The sequence below is a fragment of the Vitis riparia genome, chromosome 5, assembly GCF_004353265.1.
Source record: "Vitis riparia cultivar Riparia Gloire de Montpellier isolate 1030 chromosome 5, EGFV_Vit.rip_1.0, whole genome shotgun sequence".
NCBI lineage: Eukaryota > Viridiplantae > Streptophyta > Magnoliopsida > Vitales > Vitaceae > Vitis > Vitis riparia.
In genome coordinates this window covers 4,816,480-4,834,706 of record NC_048435.1, presented here as the reverse complement: position 1 = coordinate 4,834,706, position 18,227 = coordinate 4,816,480, and the positions used below count along the sequence as shown (strand labels likewise).

General features: G+C 33.6%; 1 protein-coding gene across 3 annotated transcripts; it reads right to left on the bottom strand.

The window, feature by feature from the left end:
• Positions 1 to 834: 834 nt before the first annotated feature.
• LOC117915330 lies at positions 835 to 13,683 on the bottom strand. Of its 3 annotated transcripts, none has more exons than XM_034830877.1 (9): positions 13,492 to 13,683; positions 11,179 to 13,410; positions 10,394 to 10,523; positions 10,185 to 10,273; positions 8,385 to 8,623; positions 7,574 to 7,660; positions 4,828 to 4,927; positions 4,233 to 4,446; positions 835 to 4,148 (listed from the first exon to the last, which is right to left on the bottom strand). In XM_034830877.1, the coding sequence occupies exons 2-9, from the start codon at positions 13,267 to 13,269 to the stop codon at positions 2,800 to 2,802; spliced, it is 4,299 nt and encodes a 1,432-aa protein (XP_034686768.1). In that variant the 5' UTR covers positions 13,270 to 13,410; positions 13,492 to 13,683; the 3' UTR covers positions 835 to 2,799. The 3 variants fall into 3 exon arrangements, with proteins under 3 accessions (XP_034686768.1, XP_034686769.1, XP_034686770.1); XM_034830878.1 differs by having other exon boundaries at positions 11,179 to 13,399; XM_034830879.1 differs by lacking the exon at positions 13,492 to 13,683 and having other exon boundaries at positions 835 to 3,335; positions 3,438 to 4,148; positions 11,179 to 13,485.
• Between the last annotated feature and the right edge of the window lie 4,544 nt (positions 13,684 to 18,227).

Genomic DNA, 18,227 nt, shown 5'->3' with positions numbered 1-18,227 from the left:
TTTTTTTAATTTTTAATATTCACTTGAAGAAAGGATTTTGCTTAGAGGAAGGAATAACGGTCTCTTCAAGAGATGACTTTTTATTAATTCGAAGTTTACATGGTAGTTGTTATCATGTTGCCTTTTCTTAAATGGTTGAAACTAAGGTGGTGTTTGTTTTTTTGGCTGAATATAAAAGGCCAAAATATTTGGTTTTTTCAATTCAACTAAAAGTAACCTGTTAACATCATCCAACATAATGAACTTGTTATCGATAAGTTTAATTTAATTATGTTGGATGATGTCAATAGGTTATTTTTAACTGAATAGAAAAAACCAAATTGATGTAGGACAACCCTAAGATGGTTGCCTACACTCAAGGGTAGGTGGGATAGGGTTTTATTTTTAGGGTGTAAGGAGAGGAACAAGGAATAAATTTTATGGTAGAGAAAATTATAAGATAAGAATAGAGAGAAAGAAGAAATAATAAAGAAAATATGGAAAACCTTAGAGTCTCACTAAGGCCTTCTAGGAGTCTCACCTATAAGAAAATCAATGGAATATCACCATTGAGAGTTGCAACCTTTCAATGAAAGAAAGTATAATATTATTTATCAAATTAATTCCTCATCAATTAACTGAATAGAAAAAACCAAATATTTTGGTTTTTTCTATTCAACTAAAAAACAAACACTACCTAATATAGTTTAGCAAAAAGAGAAGTCACTAGTGGTCTCCCTGAATGAGCAAAAGAATCATCAAAACCTTGAGAAAATTCCCTGGATGGGCCAGCCTAAACATGATCCATGTAATGATAAGATGTAAAAAACTAAACGCCACTCTCCATATCAAATAAAGAATCAATTGCCATGCCAAATCAAATTCTCACTCCACATGCCACATCCACACCATAGGTAAAAGTTGTTGCAATACCAAATTGGTTTACATAAGCATAATCAACTACTACTAATTTTAAACTGGAGAGAAGCACATTACACCTCAGCCATATGCCCAGCCTCGCTTTCCTTCCTCCACTTCCTCAGTAGGATGACTACCATGCCAGCAATTCGGAATTTCCGATGAATCGGACCAGGTTCAGGCAAGTCTCCCATCCTAAGCCTTTGAAATCCCCGCCTACGCCTTGATTGATTAAACATACCACATAGGTATGGTATGATGCCTGTGTACATTTCCATCTCCATTGCCTTTCCCTGCATCCAACCAACAACTAGCTCTTGTCTAAAAACTGTGTTTGGCCTTTTCTTGTGGTATTTGAATCTGCAAATGCTGATGTCTCAGCCTCAACAGAAGACTTAATATGGGCTTGGTGGTTTCATCTCTCACTTCTCTTTGTTCGAAGGTTTTGAGAGAGATGAGTATAACTGTATAAGCTCCATCATATATATGGATTCTCCAGAGAAGCAAATCAAAAGGTAAAACATACTTGGCTGCACGTCCGCCTCACGACATCCCCACAAGATAAAAAATGGAAAAGCACTAGCTGAAGAATCTAATTTTTAATAGAGAAGGGAAAAGAAAATGCGCAATAGCATCCTTCTGGCAAAGATATACATGACTGATAACCCAAATCCAAACCAACTTGCATGTATTCCAAGTTGACCTGGATCAATTCCAACCTAATCTAAAGTCTGTATCCAATTATATGGGTAATGGAGTGGTAGGGCATCAATAGGGTTTAGGCTTGAAAACATAATCCCAGACACTAGCACAACCCTAACCAATGAGCACCTTACTTCTAGTTCAAGATGCAATATCTTGTCCTTCACAAAGCATCATATTTAGTGAGAAGCAATGTTCTCCCACAAAGCCCTTAAGTAACAAAAATATAAGAAGATGCTTCAATCATACTATCATACACAAAAATTCTTGGCAGAATTACAATTTGAGATCATAATAACCTCATTGAATTCTGGCACTGCCCTAAAAAATAAAAACATAATTGCCTACAACATCTCCTGAGAATAATAGCTTGGCATTACATAAATGGCATGTTTGAGTTTATTACTGCCTCAAAAACATCTAAACAATTATGAGTGGCCAGACCAACCTAGAGGTGCTTAAACAAAAACTAAATGACACAGAGGTGGATGCTCAATTGGACCTGAGTTCTGGGGACTTAGGCAGCAAGTTGAAATTACAAGGCCTATGAGAAGCCCAGAAGTTACACTCCTTTAGAAGGATCAAGAAAATGATATACAATTGTACCACAAAAATTTTAGACAACCAAGAAAAACCAAGGCAACAGAACTTGTGTCCAATGTGTATCATCAACACTGCTCCACAAATAGGAATGATATAATCGCAAGAAGGAGCTGCTCAAGAATCATCTTAATCCACCTCCGTTGTGTCGAGAGCAGAATTACTAACATCAAATGAAGATTACAGGATATCCAGATAAAATCAGACCTTGCAAACTCAGCAGATCCAGATATATACACTTGGAAGCTGCATGACAGTTTTCACCAACAAAATCAGCATTTGCAAAATAACCAGCCCAACCTCGAAGGATGGTGTTATATGGTAGGAACTTTACTTTTGACATAAAAATTGACCCATTCCCATTTGCATCAAGAACATCTTTTGGAAATTGATGGAAAAATGATAATCATAGCATGCAGCAGACTTGACTCACAAGTCGCATGGGGTGATGTTTATCTCCAAATCCTGAAAGTGCCTTAGTGCCATCTCAGTCAAGGAACACATCTGCACCAGAGCCCTCTACCAAAAAAACCATTCCAGCATTGTTAAATCCAAGTCAGTAGCACTGCTACAGCCTCAACATGAGGCATTGGCATCATTTTAAACACTAATAGATCCAGCTTTCCCTTCACACTCATCAGTTCCTGAATTTTCAGCAGATACCTTTAGCCGGTTTTCTTCATAATCATTTGCATTAGAGGCAACTTCCAAAGCCACATGTGATTTACCTTCCATCTCAAATGCACTCTGATTATTAAAATTGGAGTTGGACTGTATAGTACTCTCATCAGTACCATCAAAAGTAGAAACAGGAAGAGGTTTTTGATTTTTATCAACTTCCTCAGTTATTTTCTGAGCAGAAATTTCACTTGAAACAGGTTCAACAGAAGCAACTGAATCACCTACTTCATGAGCATCATCCACTTCACCCTTGGTGGAAGACTGAATATTGACCTCTACAGGAGAAGCCAATACAGGTTTTTTGAACTCGATATTGAAACTCTCATCAGAGGGAGAGAGGGGCTTCACATCACTAGGAGGTTCAGCTACTTTGTCCTTGAAGCAAGAATTAGAACCTGTAATCCCATTACCAGAGACCTGGGTATTTACTTCATGAGCATCACCTGCTTCACCCTCTGCACAAGACAGAACATTTCCTTCAACTAGAGAATCTGATACTAGCTTTTCCACCTCGAGGATGCCATGACTCACTTCAGAAGTAGGGAGAAAGTCCATACCTGTAGTAGATACAGGTAATTTGTAACTTGGCTGAGAGTTAGAACAAATGGTCCCCTCACCAGGGGCTTCAGCATTTACTTCTAGACCATTACCATCTTCACACTCATCAGAGGGCCGACTATTACTTTCAACAGGAGAATCCACCATGGCTTTTCCATTATGACTTGCTTCAGAAGCAGATAGACAGTTGAAGTCACTACCAGGTTTGCCTAGTTTGTTCCTTGACTGAGAACTAGAACATATAGTCCCCTCTCCAGGGACTTGGACATTTGAGTCACGAGCATCACCGACTTTGTCCTCAGAAGGAGAATGCATATCACCCTCGCCAGGAGAATCAAATACATGTTTTTCTATCTCAAGAACATTGCAACTTGCATAAGAGGGAGAAGGACACTTGGCTTCAGTAGCTTCATTCAACTTGTCCCCGGACTCAGAATTAGAACATCTCGTCTCCTCACCAGAGCCTTGGATTTCAGGTTCATGAAGAGCATCTGAAGCACCACTCATGATAGAAGGATTAGTCAATGGAACAGCTGGGGTCAGGGAAATAGAGTCAGAAGCACAGACATTGTCATTTCTGTCATTTGAATGTTGTGAAATGGAATGATTATGGATGGATAAATCATGCCCATTGGATGAATCTATATCAGATTTATTATCCAAATCAGGTGTATTACAATTGTTGCCTTTGGATTCAACTGACTTTGTACCTGCAGCAAAAAATATACAGAATTTTAGGAAGAGATGGCATATATTAGCTCCAAGACAAAGACAATGAATTGCAATAGTTAAACCTGGACTAGCAGTCATGTTTCCATCAGCAGTTTCTTGCTCCAGAAGCAGCTTCTGTAACATGTCTGTACCCGGGAACACCAACATATTCAAGGACCTCAATTCTTGCTTATGGGATTCTTCAAGAGGATTGAAACCAAAACCTACAGTCCATGTATGCATGAGTTCGGATATAGCTGGAATAATTAGCATCTCAACTTTGAGAGAGCAAAGAGCCTGAAAGTCAGAACAGCAGAACATAAATCAGTGCCATTAAAGGGATTTGAAGCAGGAAATAGTCAGGGTTTACAGAAAAATTAAAAATCCCAGACGAAGAAACCAGCAGTTAACAATAGTAATTCAACTATGGCTTGCACAAAACATGATATATATAGTATTGGTCCTCCATGCCTCTGACATAAATTAAAAAAAAAAAAAAATTGGATTGTCCATGGCCTAACTAACAGAACCTTTGAAGATAGGTTGAACTCGTTAGGCATAATAAGTCAACAACTCAGATTATAATAGGAACCTCAAAGAATGAGTGTAATCATGGGTTATTATATTTCACCCCAAAATGCGAAGCACCAAGCAACAACATAGTCATCATAATATTACCGATTCAATAGCACAAAAAAGCCGACGGCACATCCCTTGGCGCCTATATATATGGCGAGTTCCAATGAACGGCATCTCTGCTAACTGGGTTCCATGGATCCTACACAGGCAAAGAGCATATAATGGTAAGGCTTATTTGCAAAAAAGAACATAGATGCACACACCATAAATAACACAGTCCCATTTAACAGAAACTCCCACTACCAAAAAAGGAAAGCTCCAAAGGGAACTTCAATAAAATGAACAAAATCAAGGGACCAACAAAGCTCCAGAAAATAGTTATGCCACTCAACCTACAAAATGAAGATATCAGTAATTGCACCAACTATTAACAATTATAAAGTAGAGAAAAAATGAACAGACGCAACGATGCTACATAGCTCTAGATCCAATTAATGACCATCAATGTGATTTCTATTATCTCAGCTTACTATTTTGATCTCAAGGAATAGTTTTTGTCTATTGTGAAAAACAGTTTTCTTAGTTAGAGACTAAATCCCCTCCTTCCCTCTCTCCATCCCTCTTCTGGCTACTCTACTTGCTCACTTTAGTGATTTCATATTGTATAAGAGCTTTGCCCATTGTGACAAACAGTTTTCTTGATTTTACAGTCAGAAATAAAATTTTCTATGCTTTCCCTTACTATTTTGGTCACAGAGAAGAGTCTATTGTGAAAAACAGTTTTCTAGGTTGTACAGCTAGAGACAAAATTTTCAACTCTCTTGCTTTACTATTTCGATCTCAGAGAGGAGTTTCATTCATTGTGAAAAACAATTTTCTTGAGTTTAGGAGTAGAGACAAAATTTCCCTCCCTCTCTCCCTCCTTTTCTGGCCACTCTACTCTCTCACTTTACTATTTTGAGCTCGGATAAGAGTATTGTCTATTGTGAAAAACAGTTTTCTTGATTGCACAGCTAGAGACAATATTTTCTAGGTTCTCACTTTAGTATTTTTACCTTAGAGAAGAATTTTGTTTACTGTGAAAAACAGTTCTCTTGATTGTATACCTCACTATTTTAATCCCAGGGAAGAATTTTGTCTATTGTGAAAAACAATTTTCATCTTAGAGGAGTATTGTCTATTGTGAAAAACAGTTTTCTTGATTGTACTCTTTACCATTTTGATCTTGGAGACAAGTTTTGCATATTGTGAATTTTTTTTTTCTTGATTGTAAAGCTAGAGCTGAAATATCACTCCCTTCCTCCCTCCCCCTCTTTAGAAAACAATTTTCTTGATTGTAGAGCTAGAGACAAAATTTCTCCCTCCCTCCCCCATTCACTGTGGAAAAACAATTTTCTTGATTGTAAACTAAAGACAAAATTTATCTTCCCTCCCCTCCCATTGTCGAAAGCAATTTCCTTGACTATGGAGCTAGAGATAAAGGCCTTGATTAGTAAATGTTTTCAAAAATAATTCTGAAAAACAATTTTTGAAAACTATTCTTTGATGTTTTAAAGAACAAATGCCTGTTTGAAAACCTGAGAAGTGTTTAACCAGTTTATTATATTTTTAAATATGTTTTAAAAATAACCTTTATATGTAGTACTTTATTTTTAATTATTCTTCGTATTTGTATAATTATTTTTTAAAACAACCTTTAAAAAATAAGTGAAAATAACTAAAAGATGTTCTCTAAAAACACCTTGTTTTCTGTTTTTAAGAATAAAAAACAGTTTTTTTTTTTTTGGGTTATCAAACATATTTTCCTATTTTTTTTATTCTAGAGAACAGAAAACTGTTTTCAAAAACAGTTATTGAAGAAACCCAAAGTTTCCTTCCCCTCTCTCCCTCCCTCCACTCTCCCCTCTCTCTATGGAAAATTTTCTTTATTGTCAAGCTAGAGACAATTTCTTTCCATCTATCCTTCCCTCCTAAAGTTTGAATTAGCAGCCTTCTAAAGTTTGATACAATTACTAAGAATGCAAATTTCCTAAAATGGAAAAAATAATGCAACTTTTGCATTTTGCTAAGAGATTGAATTCAAGATATTTAGAGACAAGATTCATATTTATGAAGTAAATTGTGAAATGCAGAAAACTTGGAATCATGAGGTTTGTGTCTTAGTTGGGCACTTTGCAATTTTCCTTTCCCAATAATCATGCCCTTCCCCATTTCAGAAGCATGATTTCATGTTCATTCAACTGTAAATGGCTTCTTATGTTAACTATTGTGTACATTATACGTGACAGAAGATTTTTGGATAATTTAAACATTGGTCTTACTCTTTATCCACATTTTTAACGCTACCAATATACATTTAATTTTATCGTTCCTTTTTGTTTTTTAAGACTGACAAGAACATTTTTTTCTGCTCAATGGTTATATGTTTTATTTTCATATTTATGGTATTTACTTGGATAATATTACTGAAAGAATACAGGGTACAAGGGTAAATGTAAACAAATAAATTTCAAACTTCAATTCTTTATTCATCAAAAAATTTGAATAAATTCAACATTTAAAACTTGGATGATCCAATAAATGTCTTACTTTGGTCCATTTAGCAATTAAAAACTTCAATTTCTAATTCAGAACTTAAGTATTCATTACTTAATTTTCAGTATTATCAAATATCTCCTAAGGCTTTGGAAAAATATAACTGTCAATGCATGATTTCCTTCAAGAATGAAAACTCCCAAAACACCTATCAAAAAATAAAAAAGAATGAAAACTCCCAAAATACCATTTGCAAGAAATTTTGAGTTCCATAGCAAGATAGATAAGCTGAAGATATGAAGCATGATACCTGATTGATGCAGCACAGATTATTTCATCACCTCTCTCCAAAATTGCAGTGTAGAAACCACTGTAGTTCAGCCGATTAAAGTTTGATCTACATAAAAAAAAGGAGGAAATGATCAATTACAGGAACATTCCTGCATGACATTGAGAATTGTCATGTGGATAGTTTTTTTTTTTTGATAGAGAGAATTGTCATGTGGATAGTTGGCTGTTGTGGGTTGACATGGTTTGCTAACACTAAATAATATACACAAATAAAGGACCTGGTTGTTGATTACCAAACTATAGAAAAAGATTACTTGTAAATGATGTTTTTGTGCAGGTCATTAGCTCAATATAAATGGGAAAAAGGCATATCCTGAGAATATTTTCAGAGCATTTTTAGACAGTAACAACCAGCTATACCTGAAAACTACTCTGCAAATGTAAAATCTATAATGCATGCTCATGATTTGCCAACAACATACTTTATCACCAAAACATTCATGTGCAAGTAGAATTATAATGAGCTGCAATCATAATAATGAGAATAGTGGTTATGCATATACGATTGACAGTAAGCCCATAAAAAATTAAGTGTGTTTTATCTATTGATGGTTACAGATGCATATGAACAATATATTGAAGGTCGCAGCATTCCAAGTAAAATTCATTCTCAAATAACCATCTCACTTATAGCAAACTTGCTTAACAAATTTGCAGTACAGGTCCAATAGTCCAGGTTCCATGCATGAATATCATGCAGTTCAAAACTGCAATGCTCCATCTTTCCATAAGTTTCTACTTTTTAAATGAATATGTTAATTTGGTCTTACCCACGATTATAGAGAACATTATGGATTAAATTAATCTCGCTCCTCCTGTCAACAATGGGCAAAAAGCACTCATCCATAACAGTCAGCGCAATAGCAAGCTTAGAATTGCTTTCCACCCTTTGTGGAAATCCTCGGACAGATGTATCTGAGCCTGGGTCTGTGCGATGAATGAGAGACCATGAAAACCCTGCCTCCAGTTCTTGTTTGACCCCAATAAACTTCTGTAAATGTTCAAAGAGCTGCAAAGGAACAAGGATTTAGATTAATTTCAATGCCTTTAAACACAAGATAAAACTGCCAATTTAGAAGGAGAAAAATACCGTCCTTCGACAAACAAACAGGATTTACAAATCAGAGCAAAGCAACTAGGATAAAAAACCTAACCATAAAGAGAACACTAAAAAGCAACAGGATTTACAATCTTAACAATTGCTCAACTGAGACTCAGAATAACATGAAAAAAGAACTATAGTGGAAATTTTTTTCATATATTTCACAATTTCGTGAACTTAACATCTACATCATGAATTCAAATTTATTAGCCTATGATATAACATTGCTGGAAAAATTTGAAGTTATGTTAAATAAGTTGACATTCATGCATTCATGTTTAGTTTTTCTGTAGAAACTTGCAACAAGATAATGGATTTGTGATCAGTCCAATCAACCATGCTCCTCTTTTATCCAACAGATTTCAGTTAATGCAAGAACTACCCACCAAGTGGTTGATATCTACAAAACCCAATTGCTACTGTTAAGGAGTACATCTTAAAATTGCCATCGGACCTGAGAGAAAAAATTTCATTTTTTAATAAATTTTTGGAAACATTACATCTATTCAAGCATGTAGATGTCCCACCAGACCGATATGTTAGTATACAAGAAACAACCATGTTCAAAAAGCAGCACTATAAGAAAATACTCATTAGTGAGAAAAGGAAGATAGAAAAAAAGAAGGATAAAGGATGCTAATTAGCCTTGGCAGGAACATGACTCTCAAGTTACCACAAAAGATCAGAAACAAATTACAGCAAAACTGATCCTCTTTTGGACAGTTTGGAAGGAAAGAAACAGGTTTGCTTTCGAAAATGGGGAGTTTTTGGTTCAAAGATTGAAAAGTTATTTCGTTTGTGATTATTGGTCTTGGGCTAAGTTGTTCATAGATGTAGGTCCATGATCATTGATAGACTTTTTTGATTGGTCGGGTTCTAAATGAGAGTGGGTAAGTTTTTGCAACCCCTCTTCTTCTTGGCTTTCGCCTTGAGGAACCTCCACCAATTTGAGCTATTGTGGCTTTCCATCCGTTCCTAGAGCCAGCATCCATTGCTCAAGTCGATCTAGTAGCAGGAGCAGCTGTAGCTTTACCAGTTCTCTTTATGATGATGATCTAGAACCAACGGAGAAAGCAGCAGAGCAAGTGGTTCAGTACCCAGTACCAGAGCCAGCAGACAGGCCATCATAAGACCGAACTCCACTTAGAAGTAGGTAGGTCAAAAAATCTATTTTTTTTCTCTTTAGTTCAGTTCTCAACACATAAGAGAGAGAAAAAATAAATAAAGTATCCACAACAACATTCTTCCAAAAGCATTTTTCCCAACTTTCTTTTGGTAGACGTATACTCCCGGTATGCTTTGGGCTGTCCTTTGGACGCCTTTTTCTCTTGATTTATGATATACTTTTGTCTTTAACATATATATATATATATTTCTACAACTAATCACAAACTCGATTAACTAGCAAAATCGGGTCAATTTCTACAAACTATTAAAAATTCAGAAAAACTTGGACAAAATGCAATACCTCCCGGCACCCCTGTCCACAGAAAGAAGTGGATGGATTATTGGTATCGGAAAGAACAGCATCCACCCCTTGAATGCACGATGTGTGATCTAAGAAGGTAAAAAAGAGGTTGAATTTCAGCAAAATTGTCTTGGTGCATCAAGAAAAACAAGAGGGGAAGCATTTATGGAAATACAATGAATTATAATAAAGAATAAAAAAGTGCATACATTTTTTCTCACATAGACTGCAAGTAACTAGCTCACTGACAGTTGTATCATCTTCAGCATTACTCCCATCAGCCATTCCGCAAAATTTGCATGTGCAATTAGGGCAGTGCCAGTCACCAGATGGAAGCATCTGCATTAAGAAGAAAAAAACATTACTCAGCATTTAACATGCCAAGTATTGTAGCATGTTTTTGCAAATCAAGCACAAAACCACATTTTTGCAGTGCAAAACCTGACAAACCATTTTTTTTTATAAATAAGAGAATGTATTAAAAGGCCAACTAGTGTACTCTTGGTGCACAAGAGTACACAGGACATATACAATAAGAGTGCACAAGAGCACAAGAGGGCTCCTTGTCGATGCTTGATTTTGTAGATTGGTTAGGAGCTCCGTAAGGTGCGGTTGTTTTTATGTGTCTACGCCTTTTTGTTTTTTGTTTCCTTGTATACATCGAGTATACTTTCCTTTTTAATACAATTACTTTTACCTATCAAAAAAAAAAAAACACATTATAGAAGGGGAAATTGGCAAAATCACCTCAGAATTCTATACCTGTTAACTTCATTTTGCTAACTTCATTTTTTTTTTTTTTTTTTTTTTTGCTCTCTACAACTAAGTCCTTCGGTGATAGAAAAAGAAAATATATCTGTAGATCAATTAAAAAAAAAAAAGAATGCCAACAGAACAAGAAGGGGAATGGTTGTCAAGAAAAATCTGTCCATAGATGTGACTAGCATGATCAATAGAGCCATATGGCATGTAATATGTAATATGGATGAATTACCTGAATATTTAAGCAGCTCTGATGGAATGTTGAGGGACACCCATCACAACAGATCAAATCCCCACCATCTCCACAGATACCACAAGTGTCATCATTAGGATCATCACCATCAACATCTATAGGGTGGAAACCACTACGTTCAGACTCCTCTTGTCTATTCCATGCATCTACCTGGCACTGCAAAAGGGAAACCCCAGAGTCCAAAACTATGTTCTGGAATGGCTGACGAAGTTTGCTCCCTGCATGAATTTCAAACTTTGAAACTGTGAGGATTTTACTACAGCATCTACAATGAATTCCATCTCTTGTGATCCATCCCTCCAGCATTACTTTTGTGCGTCTGCGATTCATATACTGCACTTTCTCACTTAACTGCACAGTTCCAGAGTCAATAAGCCAAGACAGAAGAGTTCGTTTCCCAGTATATGGAACAAAGCCATCAGTTTCCAAATTCAGTCCCTTGCCAGAATTGCGAACCAACAAAGTACATCTGCCAATTTTTCTACTTTTCCTTCCATGTACCAAAGAATTGGAAGCAAAAGACAGTTTTTCACCCCGATCGTGCCTTAATGTTCCTTTAATCGACTTGCCATTCTGCTTTATGAATGAGCTTAGTTTCTCTTCATGCTTAATGTCATCTGCATCCTCTGAGTCATCCTTGGTATATGCATCTGTATTCTTAGTACCAGCATGATCCTTTTGTTTCCTTTTCATTTCTTTCTCAATCTTCTTACGAGTTTGCCTTGTCAGTTTGCTGAGTACCTCATCTGCTATGGGAGAAAAGGGAGAGAGGTCACCACTAGGTTTTGATTTACTCTCCTCATCATCAATTTGCTTTTGGAGAGCATCATAAGCCTTAATGATGGACCAGTATGCTGTTCCTGTGGGGTTAATGTAAACAGCGTCTAGGTAGTCTCTATTCCTTCTAGGTCTATAATCGATTGTCCAACCTGCATTAACAAGCATTCCCCTTATTCGTTCACGTAATAATTGCTTCTCGGTGCCACTACCACGCTTAACTTTTCCTTCCTTTCCTTTAGTTGGTGGGAGCTTTTCGGACGGTGGAGTCCTCTCTCCTTCACTCTTTCCCCTTTTCCCAGAGCTATGGGCTTCCACACTCTTTGAACCCACCTTCAATGATGTGTCACTGTCCTCTGATCCCGAGTAGCTGGCTTTACTCTTCTTAGTGGGTAATGATTTTCTCAAGTTCGGGTGTTTTTTCTCTGCTCCAACAAATGAACCTGGTTTCTCATGAAGTTTTGTTTCTGAATAAGATGAAGGGCGAATCAATATGTTCCTCTTCATGCTATCCACAGGCCTAGACACCTTTCTAATGTCTTCAGCTTCCTGGGGATCATAACTTCTGAGAGACCCTCCCACATTCTTCTTCTTTGGCATCACCTTCAAAACACCATTTTTTCCCTGCAGTCGGATGGGTTCATCAGAGTGACCCCTCAACAACGAAACTGGTACCCGAGTTCCATCCCTTTTCATCTCAAACCTGCTAGTCTCAGAATAATCAGTTCCCCTGTTCCTTTCTCCTAATGAGCCACTTGTATTTCCAAAATAAGAATGTTTTCTCCTATACACAATATCTTGTCTGCTTGAACCTGTCTCAAATTCCCTTCGACTGCTACTTTGCAGCACCTGCTTTGAACCCAAAAAGCCTCTTCCTCCAACTTCCCCATTATCCATCTGTTCCTTCTTCCTCTGCTTTTTCCCCTCAATTCTGTCATACTCGTCAAACTCAAAGACATCTAACCTACTTCTCTTTCTCTCGACTACACCATTGCAACCAAAATTTCTCTCTTCAACGCCCTGTTTAAAAACAGTTACACCATTACCAGCTTGGCTACTCCCAGATAGAACCCTTGGCCGACGAGATTCTAACAGTTCATCACTCGAACCCGAATCGCTAAGAACCAATCGCGGTCTCTTCTTCTCCTTCTTAGATTCTAATAACCCCTGCGAACCCGAAGAACCAGCCCCACTCACCCCATCACCTTTCTTTTTAATAATTAAACATCCTGAGGCGTTCCTACTCTTCACCAAACCGCTCGAACGATCACCACTTCTCATTCCCTCTTCCATATGCAGCAATAACCCCAAAAAGCCCTAAATTTCAAAGCTTTCCTTCAATTTCATCTCAAACACGCCACCAAAACCAACAAAACCGAAGCAGAAACCCAAAATCAAAATCCCAAGCCAAACACTACCAGATCTGAAGCAAACCTAAGCAAAAATCCCCAAGGACTTGTAAGAACCCAAAACAACGTATCCCAAAATGGCACAGCAAGGTTCCAAGATTCTTACCTCCCCGGAAAGCTACGTGATTCCGCAACCGCCGATGAATCGTCGCGATCCCTCGATTGGCGTCGAGATTTTCCGGCGAAGGGAGCTGATCAGAGATCGAAGAGAGAAACCCAATTTTGCAGAGGAAGAGAGAGAAATTATACAACTCAATTATATTTGAGCCCTATATAAATACCCAATGCCATTCGCCTCCGTAATAATACAAATATTTTATATATATATACATGATTTCTATTTTACTGGATTTATTTTTCGCGTTCGCGATAAATCGGCTGATCCCGAAATTACTGTTGTTTATCAACTCCAAATCGTTTCGCGTGATTCGGTTGGACGGGCCCCAACAGTTTCGATCTCGCCACGTCAACCAGGGCCCTCAGCGCCCACAGTTCACAAGCGATTTGTTTAGATATTGGGTGGAGATGGAGGCTTTGATGTTGTTCCCCATATGGGGTTCAGCCTCTTTGGGTGCAACAGTTTTGAAACTTGCGTCGACTGCTTTTGTTTTTCAGAAGCACTTTGCTGTTTTCGGCCACCCATTAATGTTTCCGCTTTTGGATTTGAGTTAGGGAGTCTCTCTTCCAGTTTTAGTCACTCGAGAATTCTATTTTATTAGAGACTTGAAGAATCATGGTGTTTGATAGAAAACAGAGTTGGAAAGAAAATGGAACCCATTAATTAATTTAAAAAGCAAAAAGATGTGGAGGGGAAAGGAATTGTTTCCATTAATTTAATAAAGTGGTAACATCCTAAAACGATGACCCTCTTCCTCAAAAATGTTTTTTTGAACAAAAATATGTTTCAAACTGTTTTTTATTTTATTTTATTTTGTTTTAGTTTTCAGTTTTTTGAAATAATTTTAAAATATAGTAGTTTACTATCAATTATTTTTCATAATTGTACAATTGAAAACACTATGTATATATCAAACATGTTTTAAAAATTTTCACAAAAAAAAACTGTTTTTAAAAACAGTTTCAAGCACCATCTTAATCGGCTCCTCACTCGTAATTTATCAAATTTAATGTATGAGACATTTAGTATAGTGTAGAGAATTATTATTTAAATATTTTTTAAACAATAATGTAATACATAAAAGAAATTTTAATTTAATGAAAGTAGGGATAGAGGGTTAGTTGGGTTGATGACTAACTCAAACTTAACTCAAATTAGAAAACAATTAACCTAATCTAACTCAACTTGATAAAGTATTAAATTTAAGTCCAACTCAATCTATTTTTTTTTTAAGAGGAAGTTGTTTAAGTTAGACTTTTTAGTGAGAGTAGACTCTAGTTGGTGGGATTAGACTTTGATTGAGTTTGAATTTGTTAAGTTGTATAATTCAAAATTTATATATAATATTTAAAAAAAAAACCTTTTTAATATATTTATATAAAAATTTAAATGGTAAATAGGATAAAATTTCAAAATAACTGCAAAATAATAAATATAAATTTATTTCTTTTTCTATTAAAAAAAACATATGTAATAAAATATAATTTGATAGTTTTTCTTTAAAATATAAGAATCTTCTAAACCTTAAACTAAGTCTAGCTTAAGTTAAACTCAGTATTAAAAAAACCTAACTCGAAATATTGAAAATGGTTGCCCAAACATGAGGTTAACTTTTGATCGAATCAAGTCAATTTGTCCAATTTTCACCCTTAAATGAAAGTAACTACTTTGATAATCTTATGATGGACGTTAATTTTACACGCATTCAAACTTTTGGATTTAAGTGTTTAATTCTCAATCTAGAGATTAACATATTTGACAAAATATCATTTATGGAAAATTTAATTTCCTTGTACAAGATTATGCCAAATTAGGTCAGACTTCTTACCCAGAATGGTTAATTACTTTTTATTATATTAGTCAAGAATAAAAAAATTAAAAAATAACTATGTAAGTTTTTCCTCCTTTATATACAAATAATTCATATAAAAATATAATTTCAAGTTACATTTTTAAATTTTGCATTAATTTCAAATATAATTTTTAAGACAAGAAAAGAATGAATAGCAGATTTGTAAAAATTGATTAAACTTAGCTTCCTCTTGAGATTAGTTTTCATTTGATTATCTTATAAATTGCTTAGAAATTAATGCACAATTAGGCAATAAAGAATTATATTAACTCATAATTATAAAGAGAATTAAAGGACAATTAATACAAATTTGTAAAATTCATTCAAAGCTTATTTAGATATATTTCCTGTTTTGTACTTTTAAAAATAGAAAATATTAATGAAAATATCGAACTTATCATATATTTTTCAAAATTAATTTTAAAGTATGAAGTAATAATTTTTTTAATATTTTTTTTAAATAACAATAAAAATGATGTAAGCATATGTTAGTTAATTTTTATTTATTTTTCTTTATTTAAATATGTAAATTTACATTATTTCTTCTTAATAACATAGCTAAACTCTAAAATAAAAATAAAACTCAACAATAATCCCTTTGCAAGAATATGATTTTTTTTTTTTGAATTAAAATTTAAAATTTGTAATTTGAGTCAAGTTTAATTTTAAAATAAATGCAAATTTTCATAATAGCCAATGAAATAATAATTATAAATTTATATTTATTTATTTTATAAAAAAATAATGGGCCCATTTTCTATTTTCCATATAAACGAGAATAAAAAAAAATCAAATTTATTTGTTTAAATTTTTTCCATTTCCATTTAAAAAAAAAAAAGAATTTGGTTTGAAAATTTCAACTATATTTTTTCTATTTTCATTTTTAAAAATACTAGATGAGAAATGGAAAAGTTGAAAATACTTCCAAAATTTTCTTCTAAAAAAAATGAAAACCATTTTCTAGAAAGTTGGAAACACATAAGAGAGTAAAATTGTATAAAAAAATGTTATGGGAAAAAAGATTACAAATATTACAAATATAAAGTATATATTAATATAAATACAAAGCAATCTCATATATATTTGAAATCAAATATAATTTTAAAGAAAATATATATTTTTATTTATTAGATTATGAATTATTATAAGTAATATATATATATATATATATATATATATATATATATATATATATATATATATATATATATATATATATATATATATATATATATATATATATATATACTTTTTTTATTTTCTATTTTATTTTCTAAAAATAGTTTTTATTTCATACTTTTCTTTCCTTAAAAATAATTTTAATTAAGAAAAAGTGAAAACTACTTTTAAAAGATGAGATTTGTAAAACCTTGTTCGCTTTTGAATTTTTATTAATAAGAAAATGGTAAAAAGAAATATGAATAAAAGTTAGAGAATCCACAAGGTATGATATATAATATTAAAAAAATATTTTTAATATATATAGTATAAGATTATATGGTAATATATTGTATATTTTGTATATATTATATTTATTTATTTACTATATTTTTATTTTAAATAGTATGATAAAATATTTTAAAATACTTATAATTAATTGAATAAATTATTCTACTACAAAAGTATACCACTTACAACAATAATATATAGTCTAGTAAATAAAGAAAACATTCATATTCTATTTCAAATATATAAGAAATATTATTTTATTCAAATTAATATTTATTATATTTTTGTAATATTTGTATTTCCCACAATGCCTTTTATTTGATTTTATTTTTTGTTATATTTTTAGGAAATAGTTTTTACATTTCCTTAAAAATATTTGAAAAACATTGAATTAATATTTTCAAATTTTTTTTAACCTAGTTTCCAAAAAAAAAATATATAAATAAATAAAAAAATCATCCCAACATGTTTTCAACCATATTCTTTATTTCCTTTAAACATAAAATTACATAATAAACATGAAAGAACAGTAGGCTTGTACACTTTGCATCACTCTTCATCTCTAACCCATCAACCTAAAGAAGCTTATAACATTAAGATGATACAACACCTACCTCTGAATCCTTACATCATTATCGGTATATAGACAAGCTTTGATTTTTTTGAGTCATTTTGTATCTTTTTCTCAATCAAAGTAATTTTCATGTTGATCTCAAGTTAACAAGATTTCAACCTACAATTGTGTTTGTAACGGAGACTCAAAATCTTTCAATGGTTTTCAACTCTTTCAATAGTTTTTAGGATTACTCTCTAGCTTTTTTGTCCGATAAAATTTTCTTTATTGAACATTTGAATCTCTTATGCAATATTTCCTTTGCTAGATTCTTCTCGAGCTCACCATCTATAGCTCACCCACTAGATTGAAGAGGTTAAGACGATAAAAGTATGTATTTAAATACTCATATTTACCATTTTTTTTCTTTTCAACTTTTCATTTCTTTAACTTTTGATCATCTCTTCACGCATCATGGTATTAGAAGGATTTTGCTCTTCATTTACAATGTTCATGGATATCTTTACTCTTCCGTTTAGCATTCTAACATTCAATACAAAAATTACTTCATCATTGATTTGGACTTTGCACGTCAAATGCACATGAGTGAATTATTATATCGTTCCATTAAAATGATTTTATCTAAAAGAAAGAGCCAATTACCATACTGTTTCAGTAAAATAATTTAAATATTATTATTTATCGTTCTTCTAATTAATTTTTATATGTCTTCAACCCATCATAAGCCTACACTTCTCATTTCCAACCTATCACGTACACAATATATAGCAAGATAGATCATTAGACTTGCACCCTTTGCATCACTTTTAATTCCAACCTATTATATTATGTACATAGTAATAACTTTGA